General features: G+C 38.0%; 1 protein-coding gene across 1 annotated transcript in view; it reads left to right on the top strand.

The window, feature by feature from the left end:
- HPGD (15-hydroxyprostaglandin dehydrogenase) overlaps positions 1–19,892 on the top strand; it is a 38,325-nt gene extending 18,433 nt beyond the window's left edge. The window contains exons 5-7 of the mRNA XM_043891186.1: positions 11,988–12,064; positions 15,203–15,366; positions 18,169–19,892. Coding sequence (XP_043747121.1) covers positions 11,988–12,064; positions 15,203–15,366; positions 18,169–18,307 — 380 coding nt within the window. The 3' untranslated portion in view covers positions 18,308–19,892. The remainder of the gene's footprint in view (positions 1–11,987; positions 12,065–15,202; positions 15,367–18,168) is intronic.
- Positions 19,893–27,859: the final 7,967 nt, after the last annotated feature.

Below are 27,859 nucleotides of genomic sequence, written 5' to 3'. Positions count from 1 at the left end.
TAGAAATGTAGACATCTCCTTCTTTAGAGGTTCTCAAAAATAAACTAGCATCTCGTTTTCTGGGTTGCTTCAAGACAAAAATGACATCTCTGGAGTTATTAAAGATGTAGTTATATAAACTTTTCAGGATAATCTGGTTAGTTTTCCTAATGTGACATCTACTTACAAATTATAATATTTCAAATCCAAGAAAAAGGTGAAAGCATGGGCAATACTTAAAAGACATATTTGATCCTAGAGAAGGCTGAAGTTTAGATTCTCAGAGGCTGGAATCCTAAAGGGAAATTGTCAAGGCTAAATCTATACACCTTTGAAATAAAATCCTAGGAAAAATATATAAATGATTGGAGAATTAAGAAAAATGTTTAATAAAGTTTATTAAAATATAAACATGGAAAAGAACCTATAGTGGCAATCAAAATGTAATTCCATGTATTCCCTCTAAAAGTTAAGAGGTCTAGTAACACTTGGAGAACCATGAATGCCATATAGTGGGAGACCCTTGACCTTGTATCATTGGAGGCACTGATCTCAGTCTCAAGAAGACTAGAAGCCCTCAGTGTTGAATCAATACAGGATTCTCTGGGAGAGATTCTGTAGCAGGAGAGGCTCAATTTCCCCCAAGAGCATGAATAGAGAAATGCAATGTAGTACTGCCTCTTATCCAATGAAATTATTTAAACATGTAACAACAATTAACTTTAACTGAGCACTCACCATTTACAGGATACTCTTTTAAATACTATGGGTACCTTGTGCTGTGCTTAGTCGCTCAGTCATGTCTGACTCTTTGTGACTCCATGGATGGTAGCCCACCAGGCTCCTCTGTCCATGGGGATTCTCCAGGCAAGCATACTGGAGTGGGTTGCCATGCCTTTCTCCAGGGGATTTTCCCAACCAGGGATCCAACCCAGGTCTCCCACATTGCAGGTGGATTCTCTACCAACTAAGCCACCAGGGAAGTCCTTATCTCACTTAACTCTCTCAAAGCCCTTCGCAGTATTTCTATAATCTCCATCTTGAAGATAAGGGAGCCTAGGCTGGAGAGCACAATAAGTATCTTGCACAACCTTACACTCAAGTAAGCTGGGGAGTTGGAATTCTCATACCAGCAGCCTGAGAGGAGATCCCCTATGCCTTAACCGCGAGATTTTCTCTCTCTTCTGTCTATGAGTTTGTTAAATCTTTGTCTGTTTCCATGTCTATCTTAGCCTAACTATAAAGAAGGAGAAACTGAAGTCCTGTAACTTGATTAAGCCAGTGTGATGTCCCAGTATCTTCAGGACTCCTGGGCACTATTTTAATCTCAGGACTACTTACTCAACCTTCAGTGAAAGCTTAAGCTTTTGCCCTGTTTGACACACACAGAGTAAAGCCCTGGAACCATGTGGGGAGATTACCAATGTCACAAGTCAAAACATGCCATACAGAAGAGCAACTTAGATGTCCACTCACCTTAGATGTCCACTCGCCTTTCTTGGCTGAGAGCTTGGTTTGTCACACCTCCCCTCCTGAGTGTGAATTCTCTTCTTAATTATCCCAGAGTTAATATTGGGAACCATGTGTGAATCTTTTGCTAGTCGTGTAGACAAAGCAATGAATGGATAGCAACCTAGATGCCCATCAGCTGATGAATGGATAAGGAAGCTGTGGTACATATACACCATGGAATTTTACTCAGCCATCAAAAAGAATTCATTTGAACCAGTCCTAATGAGATGGATGAAACTGGAGCCCCTTATACAGAGTGAAGTAAGCCAGAAAGATAAAGAACATTACAGCATACTAACACATATATATGGAATTTAGAAAGATGGTAACGATAACCCTATATGCAAAACAGAAAAAGAGACACAGAAATACAGAACAGACTTTTGAACTCTGTGGGAGAAGGTGAGGGTGGGATGTTTCAAAAGAACAGCATGTATACTATCTATGGTGAAACAGATCACCAGCCCAGGTGGGATGCATGAGACAAGTGCTCCGGCCTGGTGCACTGGGAAGACCCAGAGGAATCGGGTGGAGAGGGAGATGGGAGGGGGGATCGGGATGGGGAATAAGTGTAAATCTATGGCTGATTCATATCAATGTATGACAAAACCCACTGAAATGTTGTGAAGTAATTAGCCTCCAACTAATAAAAAAAAAAAAAAAAAAAAAAGAAATTCAATGAGGAGACCATTCTGGCTTTGAGTTACTTTTCTGACACTCTTACAATCTAGTGAAAATCAGAGCAATCCAAAATGATTCTCCCTCTGATATTCCTTTCAATAAGCAGGATAACTCCACTGATGATGGTTCATTAGTTCATCTCTATCCATTACACTTGACTGGGTACCTTCATAATGCCCATCCTCCATACCTGCAACATCTAACACCATTTCCTTGTCACCTCTGGCCCATCTTGGCAGCCTCTGCTAGCCCTCCTCTGACCTTTGGCTTTGATATTGAGGTTCCCTCATCTCCGAAAGAATATTAAAATGTACTGTTTTGTGTTTATCCAGTCACTAAGAGCCTCTGGTCTTCCCTTAATGAAATGAAATAAAAGGTCTTTCCTTTATCAGTTTGATAAAAATACAAGATTTTGTAATAGTATAGCAGAAAATAAATTGTGGGTGTCTCACATCTTCACACTCTCCTCAGAAATAATATCAAAAATTTTGTACCCTTGAAGTCAGAGCATGTTGGCAAATGTCAGATAACCAAAAACATCTTTGAGAATTACCAGAGTCAAAATTTTGTTTGTTTTTATTTCTCAGCTTATATGAGATATAACTGACAAATGAAATCATAGGAAAAGTAGTTCTAGTGCTTGCTTCCTGTGTTTTCCAGATATTCCTTCCCTATAGACCTTTCCTCTTTTCCCCTACTGCTCTCTCTGTTGAAGTGAATAGTGGGTACTATTTAGTTCAGCCAGAGTCCATCCCTTGATCTCGTGACCAGATCCAGTGGAATCATTTAATGTCATAGTAAAACCTCGAGTTGACACACTGGTTTGGGCAGAGAAGTTAATGAGTAATGACCACTGACGCAGACAGAGTATCAGATGCAATTAATAAGTTTAACAAACAGAGGAGTAGTTACAGTAGAGAGTGATTCTTTGCTGTGTTGAGGGAAGGGTGTCTCCAGTCTGGAGCCAGGGAAGTTGTTCCAATCTCTGTTAACCACACAGACTCTTTGGTATGAGCTTTTGTCTATAAATGTAATATATAAACCTGCACTCACTTTGCCACATTCATCCTTAATTATTAAGCTAGAAAAAGTTGAACAGCAGAGAAGAGCAAAATCTGGTTTAATGCAGATAATCAAACAGCTCTGCTCCCTTAAGACATCCCATGCATGTGTGCGTGAATGTTCAGTTGTGTCTGTCTTTGTGACCCCGTGGACTGTAGCCTGCCAGGCTCCTCTGTCCATGGGATTCTCCAGGCAAGAATACTGGAGTGGATCCTCCTCCAGAGGACCTTCCCAACCCAGGGATCAAATTCATGCCTCCTGCATTGGGAGGTGGGTCTTTACTAATGAGCCATCTGGGAAGCCCCAGACATCCAATAGGAGTCAAGTATGCTTCTTTATACTTAGTTCTTTTTTATACTTTTCCCACTATACTTCTCAAATAGTGGGAAAAGAGGAGAAGTCATCATAGGAAAAGGAGTCTGCCCACCAAACCTGCTTCCAGGTGCTTAGCTGCTGCGGTCTTGGTATTTGCTGCAGGTGATCTATGTGCTTCAGAAATAAGTCACTCAGTGGCATTTTGTGAGTGACACTATGAAGGTCATATCACTGAATTGGAAACATTAAGGGTCCTGTGAAAATATTTGAATATCTTAGAATTTTTTGTAGCTAAATACCATCCCAGTGACATACTCATTTGAGCTATGTCATATCTAGAACAATATAATTTGTTGTGTTACAGTAAAAATGCTAAGGTTACCACTTTAAATAACACATTCAAGGTAACCAAACATGTTGAACATCTACAGAAAGGAATTGGGGTATGAAAGCAAACTTTCTACCCCAGGAGCTATATGTCAGTGTCTCTTGTAAGTATGCAGCACTAAATATTGGGTTGGCCAGAAAAGTTCATTTGGATTTTTCTGTTACATCTTATGGAAAAACCCAAATAAACTTTTTTGGCCAACCCATTAACATGGCATAGACGAAACAGAAACATAGTAAGTGGTGAAAGTCTTTAAGACTCACGTGGCCTGAAGAGAAGCATTTGGACTGGAATGTCACAACAGACCAGAAATTTCAGGTAATCACATGGTACAAGCCTCTGCAACTCTTCTTGCTTTAAAGAAGGGGGACTAACATATTTAGCAAATGCCAAGTTCCAGGCATTGTGATAAACCATTGGTTGTATGATGTCACATTTAACTTTCACAGTTCCATACAATAGAAGTCCATTTAATTATCTCCAATTTATAGTTGAACAACTCATGTTGAACAAGTTGCATAACTTGGGAAAAGTGGTGAGAATTAGTAAAGAAAGCAATGGAAATGACTTTGAGCAAACTCAGGGAGATAGTGAAAGACAGAGAAGCTTGGCGTGTTGCAGTCCATGGGATCGCAGAATCGGACACAGAGACTGAACAACAACAATTTTAGTGTATCTTGTACAATGGATGACTCTGCATTATCTGGATTTTCACTGGTCCAAAGAACCACCTCCCTCCTTCAGTACCAAAGAAAGTCTTCATGGTACCATTTTGCTGTCTTTTGACTTAACATTATTAAGAAGACACACACTAGAATGAATCAATAGGAAAGATCAAATATTTATATATTGGCCTTTGAGAAATGGATAAAAAATTTAGCATTTCCTAGCCATGTTGGGGGTGGGGAAGACTGTTAAGGAAATGGATAGTCTTTCAGAATTCAATATGAGAGACATTACCCTTGTTTAGAGGTAAATTCTGACTCTGGGGTGGGTCCTGCAATTATGATGCCAGTCCTTGGCCCCCACTTTGAGGAGCAGGCCCCTAAAGTTTGCACAGGGACATTCTTTGAGTGGCTAAAAAAGCTCATCTTGGTTTCCTCTAAACCCAGCATAGGCAATAACTGAACTTTTAGGAAGGGGTATTTTGATGGGACATTAGGGGCAACTTTCTGAGAATTAACAATCCCTGGAAAGTGCTACTTAAGTTACCTTTTGGAAAGATTTTTATTACAGAAGATGTAGTCGTTTTGTGAAAATTTATGCCACTTTTTACGTCATGGCACATTTCAAAGCATAATTTGTTAACGGCAGGCATGAGACTGAGGGGGAAAAAGCGGCATCAGATAAGGTCAGATAAGATCTTTCTGCTGTGTGAAAGATCATATAATGAGGACATCCACCAGGTACTTCAGTTAGCTTTCTGCATAAACATAGATAAATGCATTCTCACTCGTTCTCTTTTCCCCTTCTATTAAAGAAGTAGTGGTCAAACGCAGAGAGGTGGGTAGACAATGTGAGAGGGGTAGAAAATGTGAAGAGTTCCAATTCCTGCTTTTGGGCACAGCTGCTGAGCCCAAAGTTTATCATGCAAAGAAATCAGTATGTTTAGACTCTCAATTTACTTTCCTAAGTCGCATTTCTTTAACACTTCTGTATAGTTTATTTTACACTATACATTATTATACACTATACATTATTTTACACTATACATTATTTTAAGTGGTTTCTATCCACTTAAAAGCAAGTATGTTCAAGGATTCAGTACGATTGCCATCTGAGCATATTTCAGTTTTTTGCACCAAAACTTTTTGAGCTTTTTACTCTCAGTGAAATGTAGATATTGAAGCTATCTTTTGTAAATATGGGTAGAAAGAATGTTAAAGGTAGAAGAACTAATGTGGAAACTGAAATGATATTTTAGCTTTCTGAATGACTTTATTCTGTAATTGCATGTTTAATTTTCAAGTATTTAAACATTTTTTGATAGTTATTCCATCAGTTGGTGTCATTTGGTGTTATTATCCTGAGTGGTTGTAGAAAATATTTCTCTGTTTCATGGGTAGAATGTCTCCCTCTGTTGATATTATTTTTCTTAATCTCAGTTATGACAGACATAAACCTGCTACTAATTAAATGTGTTCTATTTTGGAGAGAGCCATTTTGCAATTCTTTAAGTAAACTTGCACAGTGCTGGGCCTAGAATAAATAAGCATCAAAAAGTTTCTTCCTAACTTTTTTATAATTTAAGGCATCTATTTTAAAGCACAATTGAGGATTCCTCACAACGTCCAGAAATGACTGTTCTCTCCTGGTCACAATCCTTGTTTTGTTATTCTTAAATCCTTTAACATGAAGACAAAAGAATTTCTCTGTGCATATGGGAATTAATTTGCAAGATTTTAAAATATCTAAATTCATTCCAGCAACTGCGCCTGCAGTCATTATACTGGCAGAACTCCCTGTGAAGTCAGATGGGGTCATCCGGCTGGTTGAATATCAAAGTTCTACCCTCCCCCCTGCATGAGGGGCCCTCCGGTTTCGTTTACATATTTCAACAGAGCATATTTTAAATACTACTTCATTATCCTTTGTATTTAAAGTTACTGAATACATAGTTCTTAAATGAAGGCACTCTGTAAAGACTTTTGAATTAGGACTAGCAATAGTCCACAGTTGGCCAAGGGTCAGAAACCAAATCGAGTTAGGATGCTGTACCAGATTTGTGGCATTTTAGTGTAAAAGATACATTTTCATAAAAAAGGTGCACTGTGGATAAACAGGTAAACTAATTAATAAAACAAGACTTTGAGATGGCTCATCTTAAGAAAAATGTTTACTTTGCATTTATAGAAAAATAACAGCAAATGGTAGGTAGAGCTTATTACGTGGTATGCACAGTTTTAAGTATTTTGTGTAAATGAGCTCATTTAGGACTCACAATAGCTACTATTACTCCTCAAGTTCACACAAGGAAAACACCACGGTATCCAGAAGTAACCCCTCTTAAGGTAGAGCTCACTGTGGTAGATTCAGGATTTGAGATCAGCTAGTCTGCCATGGCACCCCACTCCAGTTCTCTTGCCTGGAAAATCTCATGGACAGAGGAGCCTGGTGGGCTGCAGTCCATGTGGTCACGAAGAGTCGGACACAACTGAGAGACTTCACTTTCACTTTTCACTTTCCTTCATTAGAGAAGGAAATGGCAACCCACTCCAGTGTTCTTGCCTGAAGAATCCCAGGGACGGCGGAGCCTGGTGGGCTGCCGTGTATGGGGTCACACAGAGTCGGACATGACTGAAGAGACTTAGCAGCAGCAGCAGTCTGGCACCCCAGATCCAAACTCCTGTAATTCCTCTCAACAAATTCAATTAAAAGGACATTTTTAAATGGTTAAATAATATACGAGATGACATTCTGGTCAAATAGTGATCCTCCCCTTGGTTTTATACATTTTTAACTAACAATTTAAAACATGTTTTCATTCTATTTGGCACCTAATTGGTACCAAACACATATTTCTAAAATGAATTCACTCCTATAAAAGCTTTTGAATTAGCACACACTGTATTTTAAGGGAAGAAAACTAATGGGATGTCTCGAGACAGAGGAAGAGATCCTGGCTGGAAATGTGGAATTTAAATTTGAAAATCATGTGTGTTTATGTGAGAGAGAGAATGAAAGAGACATTGAGAGAATGTATTTCATCCACAAGAATGGATAAAGTCACGGAGGGCAAGAGTGTGCATAGAAAGAGAGGGGACTTCCTTGGTGGCTCAGTGAGTGGTAAAGCATCTCCCTGCCAATGCAGGGCACACAGGTTTTACTTCTGGTCTGGGAAGAATCCCACATGCCTTGGAACAACTAAGTTGTGCCCCACAACTTTTGAGCCATGCTCTAGAGCCCAGGAGCTGCAACCATAGAGCTCATGCACCTAGATCCAATGTTCTGCAAGAAGAGAAGATACTGCAGTGAGAAGCCTGTACACTAGATGTAGCCCCCACTCTCTGAGTCTAGAGAAAGCCCACACAGCAAGGAAGACCCAGGACAGCCAAAAATAAATAAACAAATAAATAAAATTATTTAAAAAGGCAGAGAGGGCCAAGGTCAGTTCTTGGGTCCTCCAGCCTATTCCTGGGTCTGGTTGAGGAGGAGGAGGAGCTGCTAGCAAGCGTGAGGTGGAAGGACACCAGAGACAGGAGGAAAGTGTTTCAAGGAGAACTTAATTCACTGCGTTGGTTGCTGCTGAGGAAAGTGTCCAGCAAGACGAAGGTTTAGCCTTAGCAGACGTAGGTCACTGGCAACCTCCACAAGATCTGTTTGACTGGACTGGTCAGATGAAAGCCTGATTAGGGTAAGCTATGGAGCTATGCAGAGGTAGCTGGAGAAAGAGGTGAAACCAAGAGGGCTACTATTTTTACTTTTTTAAGTTTGATTTGTTGTTGTTGTTGTTCATCATGGATTTTTTGGCACCAGTTTTTTCTTTTTATTTACTTTTGGGTGACAGCTACAATTTTAGATGAGAGATTTTGAGACTTGTTAGTATCTCAAAGAAAAGTGATTCTCTTTTGATTCTACACTTGATAAAAGTAACCAATGTAGGCTTCTTAAAGTATTTCCATTTTTAATTTCTATGACACGATGCTTAAACTTGTTTTCTTCCTACCTCCACTGGTTCATGCTCCTCTACCACCGAGGGCTTCCATGTATGGTTGTGCAGGTTATAACCTACAGGAACTCTGTGGGGCACAATCTCTACAAACTACCATGTGAGTGGTGATCCCAGAGTCATATTGGACACACCCTGAACAATTCTCTGTGCTGACCCTTATTTCTAGCCTCAGAACAGATTTTTATCTGGAGCGTGTGGAAACCATATATAAGTATATGTTAGTACTGTGAGTCTAAGGTCAGTTATAGAGTATGGCTAACCAATACTGAAGTTGACTGCAACTGCAACAGAAATAATGTTTATACTTGGGTCGTGAGACCCAAGAGGAAATGTTGGATTTCTGAAACATTTCAACCTCAGTTAAAGTCATTGTCAAAAAAAAAAAAAAAAACACTTTTCTCTCTCCCTTTAGCCCTCCTTTCCAAAGCAGCAAACTGAGGGAGAGAGAGCAAATGTCTACATTGAAAGTTAGTTGGAAAGTTGGGGGCAAAACCCTGCAGGATTTTTAGCTGTTCAAAATGTAAGAAGCAATAGTTAAATTCTGCATGTAGTAGGGAGATAAACAAAACTATTTAACTAAATTAACTACAACTTGCCTAAATAAAATAATTGAAAAATAGAATTTTCTTTCTTTTATCATCCTCCAAACTGAATATATGTATCAAAAGAGCAAGGTATATGCAATTGATAGGTATATCCTTACAGTGTAATACTATTCAGAAAAAGAAAGAACGAGAAGTGAACTATTGATAGACATTACAACATGGGATGAATCCCATAAGAATTATCCTGAAAGAATCCAGGTAGAAAAGTTTATGTTGTATGCTTATATTTATATAAACTTCTAAAAGAGGCAAACTAGTCTATAGTGACACAGAACAGATCAGAGGTGGCTTAGAGGGGAGGGGAAGGCAGAAGGAAGGAATGACAGAGCACGCACAAGGAAACTTTTGGGGGATGTTTGTGTCCGTATCTTGATTGTGGTCATGGTTTCGTGGGTGTCAACGTACGTCAAAACTTATCAAACCACACACTTTAAATATGTGCAGTTTATTTTATGCCAGTTATACCACCAAGCTGTAAAAATATCTTAAAAGGATGTTTGGTTTTAGAATGTCTGAAAAGGATTTATGCAGCCTTTGATCTAATACCAGAAAGTGAAAGCAGAGTAAGAGGAAACATTTTGCAGGATCACAGTGAAAATATCACTGGAATGCTAGGAGCGCCACTTTGCACAAGACCAAGCGCCACTTTAAATGCAGACAAATTCTGATTGCATCTCCAATATACCTTTAAAGGAAAATGTGTTTTGCAGCTTGCTTCTTAGAAGCAACACAGCAGTATTAGATCTCCTTCACTGCTGTGACACTTTGAACCAGTTTGGGTTCAGAAGTTCAGTGCTCTCACATATATAACAGAAATTCATCCCACCTTCATCTTTGACAACATCTGTGATCAGCGTCCTTCTGAGTTTTGTGGCTGTCAACTAGCTCATCTCTGATTCAGGTTCACTCTGCATTTTCTGCTGTCTGTGAACACCACCTGCAACCACTGCCTTGACCTCATAAACATTGAAGGAGATGGTAGAACAGTAACTAACTTACAAGAACAAGAAGCAGCAGTGTCTGACTGTACCTGTTTATTTGCTTTATCTTGATCTCTTAATACACCTGTATACCTAATTCATCTGTGAAAGAATCATGAATTCTTGTTGACTGACACTGAAGACCTTAATTAACTTGCACATGTTACTGAACAAAAACAAAACGAAAAGGAGAAGCACATGTTCCATGCTTTGAGATCACTGGGTGGATGCCCTCTGTGTGATCTCCCATCCAAGGGATTTAAACTGCTCTTGAGCAAACATACTTCATAAATTGAGACCTGGCAGGCACCCAGGAAGTGGTTAAGGTTTGCTGAACTTTGGCGTAACCGGCTCATGATCAGTAGTGTTCTGGGACTAGTTAGCTGGGTGGAGGTGAGCACATCTCAGCAGAATCATTTAGTAGTATTAGCATGATATTTGATAGTAATAACATTATAGTAATCAGGGATTGCTGCTTCCTGATTTGGAGCAGGCACAAATTTTAAAAATGATAGAGCACATTGACTTAGGAAGTTAAAAGCCAAGATGGAAATACGGCTGTAATTAAAAGTTTCACTGTTGATTGAGATAGAGAATTGACAATTAGGAAAAATAAAAGTGAACTTATTTACAAAACAGAAACAGACTCACAGACATAGAGCATGAACTTTAGGTTGCTGGGGGGAAGGATGGGAGAAGGGATAGTTAGGGAGTTTGTGATGGACATGTACATATTTGAAATGGATAACCAACAAGGACCTACTGTCTCCCCCCAAAACCCCTCTCATCCAGGGGAGTTTGGGGAAGAACAGATACATGTAGATGTATGGCTGAGACCCTTCACTGTTCTGAAACTATCACAATATTGTTAATTGGCTATACTCCCATAAAACAAAAAAAACTTTTTTCAAAAAAGATAAGCTTGGTAGTACAAATATCTACAGTAAAGTTTGTTTTTCTTGTTTCGTTTCTTTGGCTGGGAGGTGCTATTGGGCTGGGAGGTAGGAGAGAAAAGATACTATATATGCTACAATAGTGCCTTTTCCTGGACTGTGAATTTAATCATATATTTGAGCAGCTACTATTGCATGTCTATGGAAAATTAAGCCAATTGTAAAATTGCTTGAATTCTGTTGTTGAGTATGTAATTATGAAAGGAAATAAATTAGGATCAAGCATTTTTGTTTCTGGTTTTCTTTTCCTAAGTCATGGAACGAGAAGATCTAGGCATCTGCTACAGATCAGAATCAAAAGAAGTTAAATTTTAATTTTCTTCAACACTTAGAGGCATTTTTCAGGGCAGTTCAGGGCAGAGAAATGCTGACCAACTTAAAATGAAGACAAATAATACCCTCCAAATCCTGCTTAAGCTATTTAAATTCCTTCAGCCTTAAAAAATGTAGAATATACACTTTTTAAAATCCAGGCTTAAAAACTGAAAATTAGATAGTAACTTACTGGTTTTCAAGATGATTCTTTTGGTGTTTTAGATAAGGTCAACTTTTCTTGACTTTGTCAAGGAAGCAGATAAACTTTTATATCACCCTTGCCTGTATCCCTAGGCTGTAACTTACCAACTGTAAATTCAGAACAATAGAGCAGAGGTCATGCTAGAAATATACGATGCTAGGACTAGTGAGTTTTGCAAAGTTGTCCAGTGATGACCTTAGAGTTTTTTCTAAGATCAATCTTAAAATGGAACAGGCACAGATTATTTATTTTCACAGCAATTGTTGGGGTTTGTCTGCTTTTTTAAAATAAAATTGTTTTTGGTTTTTATTTGTCTGTTTCAGGGCTCATGCCTGTTGCACAGCAGCCTGTTTATTGTGCTTCAAAACATGGCATAGTTGGATTCACACGCTCGGCAGCGGTGAGAACACAGCCACAATATCTCTCTTTCTCTTTCTGTGCAAATGTGACAGATGAGCTCTATAAAGTAGAGAGGGACAGAGTTAAAATTCAGTACATTTAGGGACTTCCTTGGTGGTCCAGTTTTTGAGATTCCTCGCTTCCAATGCAGGGGACATGGGTTCAATCTTTGGTCAAGGAACTAAGATCACACATGCTGCATGGTATGACCAAAAAAAAAAAAAAAAAAAAGGCAGAAAAAGTAAACAGTGCATCTAGAGTGCATTGTATGTTTACATTTTTATGAAAAAAAAAAAAAGCCAAAATTTGCTTTAAAATTTTTAGATACATTTCGATTAAAGATAGAAAAATAAATTATACTTCAGAGTTGTTGTTCAGCCACTAAGCCGTGTCTGACTCTTTGTGATCCCATGGACTGCAGCATGCCAGACTTCCTTGGCCTTACACTATTTCCCAGAGTTTGCTCAAATTAATGTCCATTGAGTTGGTGATGCTAGCTAACCACCTCATCCTTATTTACTATTAAAAATAGTTTCCAGGTAACATAAAGGACAAACTATAGAGTAGATTATTTTAACATGAAGTAGATTCTAAACACAGGTTACTGAAAAAATCCTTAAGGATTAAAAAAACAAAAAGGCTTTATTTTTGAAATTGACTCCAAATTAAAAAATCATTAACTATAGACTTCCTTAAATGCTCCATGCACTACTTATCCTGAAGATATGGTAAAAATGAGTCAGAGCCTGGAGGATGGAGGAAGGGGTGAGGCTAGCTTTTACCTGGCAGCATTGTCAAGGATTCTGTCTCCATAGAGATCTAGGGTAAATGTGTGCCGAGCTTAAAAAAATAATTTAGCTGTAACTGACCACATGCGTTGATAGTATGATGTACCTTTTTATAATAACTGGAAAAAAAAGTACAGCTTAAGTGGAGCCTAATAAACAGGGAAAAGTAGAATGATGTTTGACCGGAGGTGTAAGCAAGAACCAGACCAAAGGCGACTTATGGGTCAAGGTCAAGAACTTGGACTTTATTGTAAGTATAGCTGTCATTGGGTCTTTTCTGCACAGGAGTGACAAAATTATATTTCCATGTGAAGAGGACCATTCTTGCTACTATTTAGAGAATGTATGGGAATTCCCTGGTGATCCTGTAGTTATGACTCTGCACTCTCACTGCCAGGGGCGAGGGTTCAGTCCCCGGTCAGGGAACTAAGATCCCACAAGCTGTGTGGTGCTGCCAAAAAACAAAACAAAGAAAATGTAAGAGAGAGGACAAAAGTAGAAGACAAAAGAGCAGTTGGGAGACCTCTGCAGTGGTTACTCTGGTTGAGACGGAGAGAGGGGCCTGATGACGAGGAAATCATTAATAGCAAGAAATGATAGGCATAGAGAAAGCAGACGGTGAATGGTAAATGTTCAGTCAAAAAGGAAGATAAGCAGCTGTCACACTCTTAATCGAAACTGATTGGAAATTTTAATTTAACTTGCAAAGTCTTAATCTTTAAATCAACTTTTAATGAACACATAACATTATTACAAAACAAAGTGCATTCATGCGTGCACGCTAAATTACTTCACTGGTGTCAGACTCTGCCACTGTAGCCCGCCAGGCTCCTCTGTCCATGGGATTCTCCAGACAGGAATACTGGAGTGGGTTGCTATGCCTTCCGACAGGGGATCGTCCCGACACAGGGATTAAACCCATGTCTCCCACAGCTCCTGCATTGCAGGTGGATCCTTCACTGCTGAGCCACCAGGGAAGCAAAGTAAATCAAAGCAAAGACCAGAAACGTTGTGTTTACAGTTACAAGACTGGAACTTGTACAGTTGATGCTCATTATTTGTTAGTTATGTTCTGTAAAATCACTTGCAAACACTGTATTAGAGGATACTGAACTATTGCTTCTAAGGGAAATTTGGGGTTAAGTTCCTGCATGCCTCTGGTCACACTGCCCTGTTCAACCAATCCACACACAGCATAGTTTTAAGTATATTTCTATTTAAAGACACCTTATTTAATATGTACTCTGTGTAATACATATTGTATTATTAATAGATGGCCAATAGCTTTTATACCTCATGCCTGAAGGAAGCTCCTCTAATGTAAGTATTTTATCCCATAAGGCAAATTGCAGCCTTCTTGCACTTAGAAATACTAGACAGCACTCCAGCACTATGCCTTGAGGGCATTTCAAATAATAATATCACCGACAAAAAGCACAAAGATGAGAAAAACCTGGGCAAGTACCCTGAAAAGTATGCTTGTTTACGGTAGAGGAGCTGAAACAAGAAAGCAGAGCATAATTTTGTTTGACCTTAGTCCACATCAGGCAACTCAAATTTCTGATTACTCTGTGTTTGTCCACAGATAACCTTGAAGCACTATGAGTATTGATTTGAGGTCTTATGAGTAAATTTTAGCAAGGAAGAAAAAGGAATCTACAAACAACTGACTTACATTTTGTTTTACAAATAGTTCAAATAAAATCGATAGGTTGAAAATTAAGCCAAAAGATGTTAGTCTGAAAATACTTAAAATTGCCTTCCAGATAGTGCCAATTACTAAATGTCTTTAGAATAATCAAAGTCCTAAAATTTTCCACTAAAAGTATTTTTAAGTAAGTAAGAATACTTTAATACAACCCGTTTCAAAAAAACTTGGGATATCAATTCTAAAGCCTTAGCTTATTTTTTATTTTATTTTAAACTATGTGTGTGTGTGGTGGGGTACAGCTGATTAGCAACATGGTGGTAGTTTCAGGTGGACAGTGAATGGGCTCCGTCACACATACACATCTTCCCACCTAAGCCTTAGCTTCTTACCTTCAGCTTCCTGCAGTGTTGACTAGGTAAGAATACTTGAGATAATCAAGTACTTTCAGAAGTGCTCAATACTGAATTTTTTAGAAAGTAATCAAGTGAGATTTTTGGGAATTAGTTTACCACTTTAGTTATGTATTCTTTTACTTTCTGCCATCAGTCAGCCTTACCATAGCTATCTTTATAGAGCTAGAAGGATAGCTGTTAGTGGTTTTCACATCAGAGTCTTTTAAGTAGCTTTAATTATCAGTTTACCATACTTGATACATTTACAAAACTCCTGAAACCTGCAACCTTCTACTTCCAATTGACAGATGGCTGCTAATCTCATGAACAGTGGTGTGAGACTGAACGCAATTTGCCCAGGCTTTGTTGATACACCCATCCTCAAATCCATTGAAAAAGAAGAAAACATGGGGAAATATATAGAATACATGGGTCCTATCAAGGATATGATGAAATACTATGGAATTTTGGAGTAAGTAAAGCTATACCTATCTTCCTTTAATATGACAAAGCAAAGGGCCATCTAGATATAAACAATCAAAAGGGAAAAAAATTAGCTTTTACATCTGAGAAACTCATGCTAGCTTCAAAGTTTTGGTTTGGCAAAATCTCTGCAAAAAAACTTTTTTCTGGGTTTCTGAATAGCCTCTATTTATATATCATGAATTTTGTTTTTAGATGTAGAGAATGAATTATTAATACCTTTAGCCATAAAAAAGTACTTTTTTAAAGGGTGATGTTTAATTGTCTTTGGAAGAAGTGCCTAAATTCCAGTTCCGTTCAGTTCAGTCGCTCAGTCATGTCTGACTCTTTGCGACCCCATGAATCGCGGCACGCCAGGCCTCCCTGTCCATCACCAACTCCCGGAGTTTACTCAAACTCATGCCCATCGAGTCGGTGATGCCATCCAGCCATCTCATCCTCTGTCATCCCCTTCTCCTCCTGCCCCCAATCCCTCCCAGCATCAGGGTCTTTTCCAATGAGTCAACTCTTCGCATGAGGTGACCAAAGTATTGGAGTTTCAGCTTCAGCATCAGTCCTTCCAATGAACACCCGGGACTGATCTCCTTCAGGATGGACTGGTTGGGTCTCCTTGCAGTCCAAGGGACTCTCAAGAGTCTTCTCCAACACCACAGTTCAAAAGCATCAATTTTTCAGCACTCAGCTTTCTTCACAGTCCAACTCTCACATCCATACATGACCACTGGAAAAACCATAGCCTTGACTAGACGGACCTTAGTTGGCAAAGTAATGTCTCTGCTTTTTAATATGCTATCTAGGTTGGTCATAACTTTCCTTCCAAGGAGTAAGCATCTTTTAATTTCATGGCTGCAGTCACCATCTGCAGTGATTTTGGAGCCCAAAAAATAAAGTCTGACACTGTTTCCACTGTCTCCCCATCTGTTTCCCATGAGGTGACGGGACCGATGCCATTCATCTTTTCTGAATGTTGAGCTTTAATCCAACTTTTTTACTCTCCTCTTTCACTTTCATCAAGAGGCTCTTTAGTTCCTCTTCACTTTATGCCATAAGGGTGGTGTCATCTGCATATCTGAGGTTATTGATATTTCTCCTGGCAATCTTGATTCCAGCTTGTGCTTCTTCCAGCCCAGCGTTTCTCATGATGTACTCTGCATATAAGTTAAATAAGCAGGGTGACAATATACAGTCTTGACGCACTCTTTTCCTATTTGGAACCAGCCTGTTGTTCCATGTCCATTTCTAACTGTTGCTTCCTGACCTGCATACAGGTTTCTTAAGCCTAAATTCCAAGCAATATTTAAATATACCCTTCGTGACATTTCATGTGGCCCCCTATCTTCAACCACTTTACTAACCATGTCTGAGTTAGAGCAGTCGACATTTCACAGGATGGAGTCATCGGTATCAAATCCTGACTCCACCACCAACCACAAACTTATCCGTCAACCTCTGGGTACCTCAATTTTCTCAAATGTATAATGGGAGTGATAGTATAACAAGCTTACAGGACTTTGGAAAGTCTACAAACAAGTTGATAAATGGAAGGTACTTAAAACAGTAGCAGATAAATAATAGATATTCAATAAATGTTGGCTACAATTCTTTATCCTTCTAAAATTCTTTCTCCTTCTACAATTCGGCCTCCTGAGGAAATCTGTACACAGGTCATAACCTCAGGTATGCAATGACACTAACCTTATGGCAGAAAGGGAAGAAGAACTAAAGAGCCTCTTGATGAAAGTGAAAGAGGAGAGTGAAAAAGTTGGCTTAAAACTCAACTTTCAGAACACTAAGATCATGGCATCCAGTCTCATCACTTCATGGTAAATTGATGGAGAAACAACGGAAACAGTGAAAGACTTTATTTTTTGGGGCTCCAAAATCACTGCAGATGGTGATTGCAGCCATGAAATTAAAAGATACTTGTGCCTTGGAAGAAGAACTACGACCAACCTAGACAGCATATTAAAAAGCAGAGACATTACTTTGCCAACAAAGGTCCATCTAGTCAAAGTTATGGTTTTTCCAGTAGTCATATATGGATGTGAGACTTGGACTATAAAGAAAGCTGAGCGCTGAAGAATTGATGTTTTTGAACTGTGGTGTTGGAGAAGACTCTTGAGAGTCCCTTGGACTGCAAGGAGATCCAACCAGTCTATCCTAAAGGAAATCAGTCCTGAATATTCATTGGAAGGACTGATGCTGAAGCTGAAACTCCAATACTTGGGCCACTTGATGTGAAGAACTGACTCATTGGAAAAGACCCTGATGCTGGGAAAGATTGAAGGCAGGAGGAGAAGGGGACGACAGAGGATGGGATGGTTGGATGGCATCACTGACTTGATGGACATGAGTTTGTGCAGGCTCTGGGAGTTGGTGATGAACAGGGAAGCCTGGCATACTGCAGTCCATGGGACGGCAAGAGTCAGACGCGACTGAGTGACTAAACTGACAATTCTTTAAATTTCTACTCTAAGAACATTTCTGATAGGTCTAAACTCTGCTGATAGGCTAAAGGTGGGAAAATAATCATTTACTCAATGTAGATAATGAGGATAAATTTATGAATCCTTCCTATCAAAATAACAGAAGGTTAGGTGTGGACATCTACAGCAAATTTATAATTCAGTGAATATCTCATTGAATTAAAAACTCAGGTAGCAGTGCTGCATAACATACATTTCCCTATTATTTGTTAAAGGTAATAGATACTTCAAAAATAACTCAAAGTGATGTGACAATTATGCCTTATTCTTTAATTTTAAAATATTGATTTTCCCTTTATATTTAGCCCTTCAATGATTGCCAATGGATTAATAACACTCATCGAGGATGATGCTTTGAATGGTGCTATTATGAAGATCACAACTTCTAAGGGAATTCATTTTCAAGATTATGACACAACCCCATTTCACACGAAAATGCAGTGAACATCTTATATGTCAGCTTTAACTGAAAATAAGCACAAATGACATACTCCATCTTCTATTGAATATAGCTTTTTAAGTGAAATGTTACTGTTTTAAGCCTTCCTTTCACGCATGTGATGTTCATTTTCTCTAAATGATTAGTTAAGTATACAGACTTTTAAAAATGAGGAACTATCAAAAATATGACATGGACCAAAGCTAGGTTTTGATCTTTATAGTCTAAACAAGGGATATTCCAGGAATATTCTGCCTTTCAGAAGATATATTTAAATCTGTGATTCATAAATGTTAATTTCTTCAGAACTTCATTTTAAAAGAGATACTTGAATTGTTATTTAACTCAAAGCAGATGTAAAAAGCTCATTTTGTCTCTATGTTCACAGTTTAAAAGAAGGAAGCTACCTACAATGGCAAATATTTAGTAACAATAACTTTTACTTATGCACCATCTTTCAGCTGACTATTTCAGCTCTTTGAGAACATGGCATATTTAGGGCCCAGTAGGTAAGGAGTAAATGACTGTATGAATATATCCCAAATGAAAAATCTAATGTATGGAAAAATGACAAAAATTAGCTGACTGAGGTGTTGATCTACAGTTCACCCTTCCATCTGGTGAAAACATCTTTTCCTCTGTGCTTGCTTTAAAAATTTTGACTCCAAAATTCTCAGGAATGAAACTTTGAAAGCTATAGCAAATAAGCATAGTTCAAATGTTGTATTTAGAACACACTTGTTAAGAAAGAAATACAAATGTAATTTTTTTTCAGATTCCTTCTTTATTTGTGCCAATTTCAAAAATGCCTGCTTTTCAGTTCTATGTATAGATGTAGAGAAGAAACCAATTTTGTGACAGCCTCAACTGAAGATGTTTTTGTGTTTTCAAAGCCATAATAACAAGAGGTAAAAAAAAAAAAAAAAAGTAAAAAAAAAAAAAACAAGAGGTAAAAATAACTGTGTATTTTGTCATTTTCCCTGTCAGGTACTTTAAGACAGGATCATTAAATGCACCTGCTTTGGATAATGCTATTTGCAAGCAATAATTAATGCTAATAATAATGACATGCAAGATTTCCAAATCAGTCATTTCCTTGTAGAAATATTGAAAAGTACCTCATTCTGCCTGCTAGCTCCTAAGCTCCCAGGTGGGAGCAAAATCCATCCATGTGAGATTAGTATGGATTTCTTAGAGATATTGGTGAATTGTCAGATATGACTCTGTTTTAATTCTGCCATAGAGATCTATTACCTTCACTTTTGAGGAGTGGATTGAATATGAGGAACTGTTGTCTAGATGTCCAAATATTTGGAAAACACCAAGAAGTGAACATCATTGAAAATCTAAGAAAAGTTAAGTTGTATAATTAGGCACAAGGGTGTTCATAACTTGTGCCGGTAACAAACCAGTTAGTGATGTAGGTATGAGGAATATCATTTATCTTACTCTGTCTTCCACTGTAATGCTCAAAGCTATAGCTTAAGCTTTTAATTTATGGAGAAGTCTTTGTACTGTGGCCTTCACTATACATTGTACTTTGAATTATTGTTTTTAAATCAATAAACTATGCAGACGTTTAAACCCAAATACTGAGTAGAACTGAAAAAAATGTGTTCTATTTTTTAAGATTATTTTTACATTAAAAAGTTTCTTCTATAAACAACTTTAAATAAATCATAATGTTATATGGTGCTGTATATACTGGTTAAGAAAAATAAACATTAAATTTGCAGGGAAGAGAGTGGTGAAACCTTAAATGGAATTTTTCAGTGAAAACCTTAATGTAAATAATTTTTTTGAACAAATTTTTCTTATTATGTGAAGTAGGGGTCCCAAGGTAGCAAAACTAAAAATGTATGGGTACTGAAAAAAGATTAAGAGATTGGATAATGAGACACTGAAATGTGTAACACACTTAGTTGTCCCATATGAACATAATTTTATATACTTGTAGTAACATTTAAAATAGAAGTGATTATGTGATAATTTCTAATTTTGCCCTGTGTATAAATTTAGGACACTGAAGAGGTCTGACAGTGTACATATTTAATAAAAATTTAAGTCATTTCACAAATTAAGTATCATTTGTAAATAGCTTTTTCTTGCATGTAGTTTGCAGGGTCAGCCTCTGGTGATACAGAACTGAGCAGTGTAGTGGAAAGGGATGGATTTGAGAATAAATGGGCAAATGACAGGCATGACATACATTTGATATTTTCCCTGATAGTGTCCCTGCTATAGACTTGAGCTTGTCACTTAGCACCAACTAAAGGTTGTTTTTAAGAGCCATGAATAAAGTGAAAGTGAAAGTGTTAGTCGCTCAGTCGTGTCTGACTCTTTGCGACCCTATGTACTGTAGCCCACCAGGATCCTCTGTCCATGGAATTCTCCAGGAAAGAATACTGGAGTGGTTTGCCATGCCCTCCTCCAGGGGATGTTCCGAACCCAGGGATAGAACCTGGGCCTCCTGCATTTCAGGCAGATTCTTTATCATCTGAGCCACCAGGGAAGCCCAAAGATATCACTAACTCCATAATACTATAATGATGTGATGTTCTGGGGTCTAGCTCCACAATAGCTAGTGACCCGGGGGTCATCTTGCATGATGTATGGACTTACTACTAATTCCTATCACTAATCCATAAAAACATTTGTTTTCTTTATCTTATACTCAAAAAGTACCATCTCTCCATCACTGTATAGATGCTGTGAAGGATGTGCTATGCTGTGCTTAATTGTTCAGTCATGTCAGACTCTTTGTGACCCCATGGACTGCAGCCTGCCAGGCTCCTTTGTCTGTGGGGATTCTTCAGGAGAGAATATTGGAGTGGGTTGCCATGCCCTCCTCCCAGGGACCTTCCCAACACAGGAATTGACCCCAGGTCTCCTGCATTGCAGGTGGATTCTTTACCATCTGAGCCACGAGGGAAGCCCCAAGAATACAATGATATTAAAACACATTGCCTGCCTTATTAAATCCTATCACATTTTTTGTGTGTTTAACCTCTTGGGCTTAAATTAAAAGGATAAACTGGTAAATCCCTAGATTTAGTTTGACCTGAAGTAATTGCATGCTAGTCAGGCACCATTTTCTAAAATCTAATTAAATGTATAAATTTAAATTTTTATTTAAATTTAAATGTATGTAAATTTAAATTTTTATTTCTTTGTCCTTAAATTCATGTGTGTGTGATATATACAGAGAAACATATAAATATATATTTGCTCCTATAGCCACAAAATAATTTTTAGAACTATGTGTCCATTGTAATTATCTAGTATGAGTAGCGGAGGATTCAGATAAACCTTGAAACTCATGATTTAACATAATAGAATTGTTTTCCTTTGGTCACACAAGAGTCCAATGCTGGTATTCAGTAAGCATGTTTCCATGAGGTGGTTTAGACTGCTTCTGCCTTGTAGCCCCATCGTGTAGGACTCTGGAGTCATTCAAATCCAGCCAGTTGACTAGAGAAGAAAAAATGAAGAAGGTATACCTGCTTCTTAAACATTTCAGCCTGGAAATAACAGTCATTATTTTTACTCATAGCTCATTGATGAGAGCTAGTCTAAAAGCCCTACGTGAAAGCAAAAGTTGCTGGGAAATGCCGACACACACATGCCTCCCAGAAACAACTCTACACCATAGAAAGGAAGCATGAATTTTTAAGAGACAAATATATCTTTTGTCTTTGCCACATCTGCTATGTCTGTAAATCCCTCACATTGAATACATTCACTCCTACTCCAGAGAAACATCCTAAAATTCTGTGCAGTTACTGTACCCAACTCAAATCCAGATCTCCAGTAGCTGTACTGATCTCTCCATTAAGATTCTGTGGCTTCTCATGATCCTGGGACAATTTATCTGACCTGTGCACACACTCTATAGTCATGAGCAGAGAGAAAATCTACAGTCAACTCTCTCATTTAGAAAAGGGAAGAATGGGATCACTGGTCAATAGCCACAGTACAACCCTGCAAGCAGGCACTATGAAATCTCTGCCCCAAAGTGGGGAACTTCCTTGACTTCACTTCAGTCTTCAATTTGAGAATAACAATTTTTTTTAAAAAAATTTAATTTTGTATTTGGGCAGAGCTGATTAACAATCCTATGGTAAGATCCTGTGATAGGATCGAAGGGACTCAGCTGTACATATGCATTTATCCATTCTTCTCCAAACTCCCCTCCCACCCAGGCTGCCACATAACATTGAGCAGAGTTCCATGTGCTGTATAGTAGGTCCTTGTTGGTTACCCATTTTAAATATAGCAGTGTGTACACGACCATCTCAAACTCCCTAACTATCCATTCCCCCCATCCTCCCCTTACCCCAAAACCACAAGTCAATTCGTAATTAAATGATTTTATCATTGTGCTGGAAAAGGGGGAGGGGGAGGTGGACTCTGGCTTTGCCCTAAGGGGAGTTCTTTTTACTGTATTATCCTCCATGGTTTGTTTGTTTTTTGGCTTCTTGGTTTTTCTTTTTTTGGTACCAAATCTTCTAGGAAGTGGTATAGTTTTCACACATGCTATCCTGTCAATGCAAGTTTCAAAACCTGAGGGGTTTTTTTCAGTCTTAAACAGTTAAAGGTTGAAAACTCTGGCTTGTGATTTCTTTAGCTGAGCAATTTGAAAAAAATGTGTAGGCTTCTGATTATTTGCTTCCAGTTGATTTCAGTTGCATGAAAAATGCCCAAATATCTTGAATAATCATAATTAATTATCATAATTCTCCAGCCTGATAAATTTATTTCCTCCCCATTCCTTCTCTTCTTTCAATGTAAGTGCAGCTACATTGAGGTAAGCCAGCTTGGAGGGAACTCAACACTTATACTTTGTGGCAGAACTCTGCATTAATGGATCTTTAATGCAGAAAACATTTCTGAATCGGACCTTTTCATTTTTGGAGACTAAAACTAGTTGAGTTTTCAACCCAAAAGGTTCCAAATTTCTGGATTCTCTCTTCTCCTTTTATTTTCGTTTTTACCACAAACTAGCCTGAACCAGCCTGAACTTACCTCCTAGTTCTCTTCCTTGCTAAGTGTAACCAGAAACCACCAAAAGATACCACTAGCAACCTCTTTGACTAGAAAGGAGAAAGGGAAGACAAAATACTTGTCAGATGCTTTATCTTTGCTTAACAGGGTTTTCCAGTTTTGTAGTCTAAGTATCCACCTACTAGTGGCTTCCCAGGTAGTCCAGTGGTAATGAACCCACTTGCCAGTGCACCAGACACAGGTGACACGGGTTCAATCCCTGGGACAGAGGAGCCTGGCAGGCTACCACCCATGGGGTCGCAGAGACCTGGACACCGCTGAGCACAAGTGAGCAGCCAGCACCATCTGCTTGCTAAGTCAGTGACACATGTTTTAGGTTTGTTTGCTTATTGTTGTTGTGTTTGGCAGCTCTACTTCTGCTACCGAGTGAATTAGCTAAGGTAGTGTTCAGAACTATAAGGGATAAATCCCCAAACTGCAGGGGCTTGATAAGATAGAGTTCCTTTCAGACAGAAGGATTTAATACAGCTGTGGAGTGGGCAGCCTTCCAAGGGGCTGAGTCAAGGATTCAGCTTCCTCCCATCCTCCGCATCCAGCATCTTTGGGAGCCTCAGAGTCTACTCATGGAGTAGCCAGATGCACCTGCTTCTTATCCACTCCAACCCACAAACCATTTGAAGAGTTGCTCAGACACCCCCCTCCAGATACAAGAGGTGGGGGTGCAGTGCTGAGAAGTGCAACCCTGGCCAGAGAACCCACTTTCCAGCAAAACACTACTCCCTGGAAAGGAGGTATAAATCTTTGGTAAAGAGCTAGCCATCTCTGCCATACTGCTCTGAGATTTAAGTTAAATATATGATGTATGGCTTCCAGGTTGGTGAACACATGCAGATGTGAAGAGAGAAGGCGAGAGGTCACGACAGCTGGGGACCATTTTCTCTTTCCTTGTCCTATGCATTGCGCCATCTGGCTGTTCCTGAGTTATATCTTTTTATAATAAACCAATTCTCTTAAGTGAATAAATATACAAGTTTAAATCACTCCAAAGAATGTACTTTTACATATTTTAAATATTGGCATTTAAAAATATCCAGTGGGAAAAATCAGCACCATGACCACTTTATACATATCATCTGCTCTAAAATTCAAGAATAAATATTTTTGGAAAAGTCAGAATTTTTATTTTTTTTTTATTGTTTAGCTCATACTAATATCTTCTATAGCATTTTATCCTAAAGAATGCTTTCCTGGGAATTATTATATGATCATCACTCTTTGCAACAAGTATAAGTATACACACACAAGTTAAAAATTAATTTTTGATTTGTATATAAGACTCTAGATGGTAAAAAATTTCCTTTGGATTTGGTAACATTAAAATTATTAATAACAAGTATACTTGTTAAACTTTTATAAGTAATAATTATTCTTAAAAGCATGATGCACCATTATTAATATATATAATCTTTTAAAAATATTAAAAATCCAAGTCCACTTTCAAAAACTACAATACAGTAGAAATGTATATGGAAATTGAGATTTTCCCCCAAATTATTCATGTATTCAAGAATAGACATAAATAGTACTTGTTGATAAAATAAGTATCAATATCAAATCTATTCCAATTATAACTTTAGGATTTAAGAAACTTTGTAAATAAATAGCTTGGAGTTTGTTGTCTTCTTTGAAGTCTCTCTGAATTTTATTCCAAAAGCATGCAATAATCTGTCCTCAAAAAAAGTGTTGTTTCTGAAATCTATTAAGTGACAACTCAGTGATTTCCTCCTTCAATTTTTTTTGAAAGTAAAGAAAGGTCAGTTTTCCTGCCAAAGGGTTTGTAATCCTTCACTTGGAGTCTGTGAGTTTCCCAATTGCTGAGAAGTGTAACAGAATGGCTATCCAAAATGTGTTGAATATCTTGTGTGTGCCATCCTAGGTTGCTGATATATATAAAGACTAACTACCCCTTTACCTGTCAGCACCTGATTTGGTCCAATCAATAGGAGGCTCTCAAAACAGGATGGAAGGCCAAAGAAAGTGAGGTCAGGCTACTTTTCCTTGGCTTCACTTCTGAGCTATTGGTATCAGACTCTGTCAGAGAGTCCTTCCCCACCACCACTGCCCCCCCCCCCCCCCGCCCCAGCTCCACACAATGCATCTATCCTGATGACCATTCTCTCCTTTTCTTCTCCAGTTCCAAGGGTGGTAACAATCTACTGCAGTTCCCACCCCTTGCGGTTTCCCTGAACACCACAGATAATTTAATAAATAATTGTTTTACTAAACTTGCTTCAAATTGCCCAGTTTGTATGGAATATTACTCAGCCATTAAAAAGAATTCATTTGAATCAGTTCTAATGAGATGGATGAAACTGGAGCCCATTATACAGAGTGAAATAAGCCAGAAAGATAAAGACCGATACAGTATACTAACACATATATATGGAATTTAAAAAGATGGTAACGATAACCCTATATGCAAAACAGAAAAAGAGACACAGATGTACAGAATAGACTTTTAGACTCTGGGAGAAGGCGAGGGTGGGATGTTCTCAGAGAACAGCATTGAAACAAGTATACTATCAAGGGTGAAACAGATCACCAGCCCAGGTTGGATGCATGAGACAAGTGCTCAGGGCTGGTGCACTGGGAAGACCCAGAGGGATGGGATGGAGAGGGAGGCGGCAGGAGGGGGGATCGGGATGGGGAACACATGTAAATCCATGGCTGATTCATGTCAATGTATGACAAAAACCACTACAATATTATAAAGTAATTAGCTTCCAATTAATAAAAATAAATGGGGGAAAAAAACCCACAAATTTCCCAGTTTGAGAGAATGCCATTTCTTTCCTGCCAGAACTATTACTAATAAACTGAAACTTATCAAAAGACTGTTAGCCATAGCTGTTACTCTTTTACTCAATAGCACTCTGTCAATGAAGTTTAAATTATGTGAGACGGGGGTAAAACACTTCACACTATTAAAAATAAAATGAAAATTCTCGAATAACAACTTTAGGAATAAAAATAGGTTCTTTAGAAAATGAAAAGCTAGTACAAGGATATTATTAACAAATTACAATAGTAAATCAGAATATTTACTTTAAATGGGAAAACACCTAGAAATATACAACTTATTCAAATGGACACAAGAAGAGAAAGAAAATTGGATTAATCAGATAACTACTAAAGAGATTGCAAACTAGCCAATTTATTTAATCTATAACTAAATACTTCTCATAAAAAAAGTCTTTACCCAGATGGCTTCACTGGTTAATTCTCTCAAATATTTAAGGATGAAACAATTTCAACATTCCATTGACTCTTCCAGAGGTCAATTCCAACTTATAACCTTGATTTCAAAATATTGATCTTAAAAATGAAACAGCTGATTATTTTACCAGCAAAAATGGGTTTATTCAGGAATATCAGAGAAACAGCAATTTGGGAAAAACAAGCTATAGCAAAAGCTGTTGGCAAGTCCAATACAATGAAAAGGAAAGTTGAAAAAGGGCAAGTTGAAAGGGATTGTTTTGAACAAAAATCTATTGGAGAAAAGTGAGTGTTTAGGCTGATGACTGTTCCTCACTGACTGAGTTGCAGGGGTTGTCACCTATTGGAGACACACATCTTTCCCTGTTGGGGCCTGTGATTGAAGGTTCTTTCCTGTCGGTGACTCTTCTGTTGGGATGTGTGATTAACGAGTCTTCCTGTAATTGACATCAAGTGGTACTGCCTGAGAGATCCGCCTTCTGGCTTCCTGACTCTGTCTTAGTGAGGTTTTTCTTTATCTTTTAATTTAATTTTTTTAAATTGGAGGTTTTGTTATTGTTGTTTTATTTTTTTATTGGTCATACCACATAACATGTGGGATCTTAGTTCCCCAACCAGGGATTGAACCCTTGCCCCCTGCATTCCTGCATTGGAAGCATGGAGTCTTATCCACTGGACCACCAAGGAAGTCCCTGAGGTTTTCCTTTATTAATTTTCACCAAAACCTGCCAAAGATATTATCTTAAAAAGCATAGGCCAATAACACTTTTTCTGTAATAAACATAAACACAAAAATTCTCAATGAGTTAGCAAAAAAATTCTTTCATATCAAAACAATAGCAGAAATCAACAAGTTGGTTAGTATAGTAATTAAATTTGGTCTAATATTTAAATTAAATCAGTGAAATTATCATATTAAAATTGTAATGAAAATATGTGAAAGCACAAATGTTAAGGAGTACATAGAGTTAAGGTATTTATATTTTCTAAAATTTGCTGAAACCACTAATTAATATTAGATATCAATAAATCAAGCATTCCTAGGGTAAAATATGATAAATCATATATAACTGGTAAGCTAACTGAGAAGAAATTTTAATAATAATTATTTGATAAGTCCAAACAAAAGAAGAAAAAAACAGTACATATAATGGTGAACCCAAAAAACAGTATTAGGTGTTTGAGTGTGCAAATCCTAATATGTCATTCTACACTTCTCTTTACAACCTCCATTGGTTTCCCTCTGAGGTTAAGACAAAATTCTTACTAGAGTTATT

Source organism: Cervus elaphus, chromosome 29 (genome assembly GCF_910594005.1).
Source record: "Cervus elaphus chromosome 29, mCerEla1.1, whole genome shotgun sequence".
Classification (NCBI taxonomy): domain Eukaryota; kingdom Metazoa; phylum Chordata; class Mammalia; order Artiodactyla; family Cervidae; genus Cervus; species Cervus elaphus.
The sequence above is the reverse complement of the archived record's forward strand: the minus strand, read 5'-3'. Positions and strand labels throughout refer to the sequence as shown.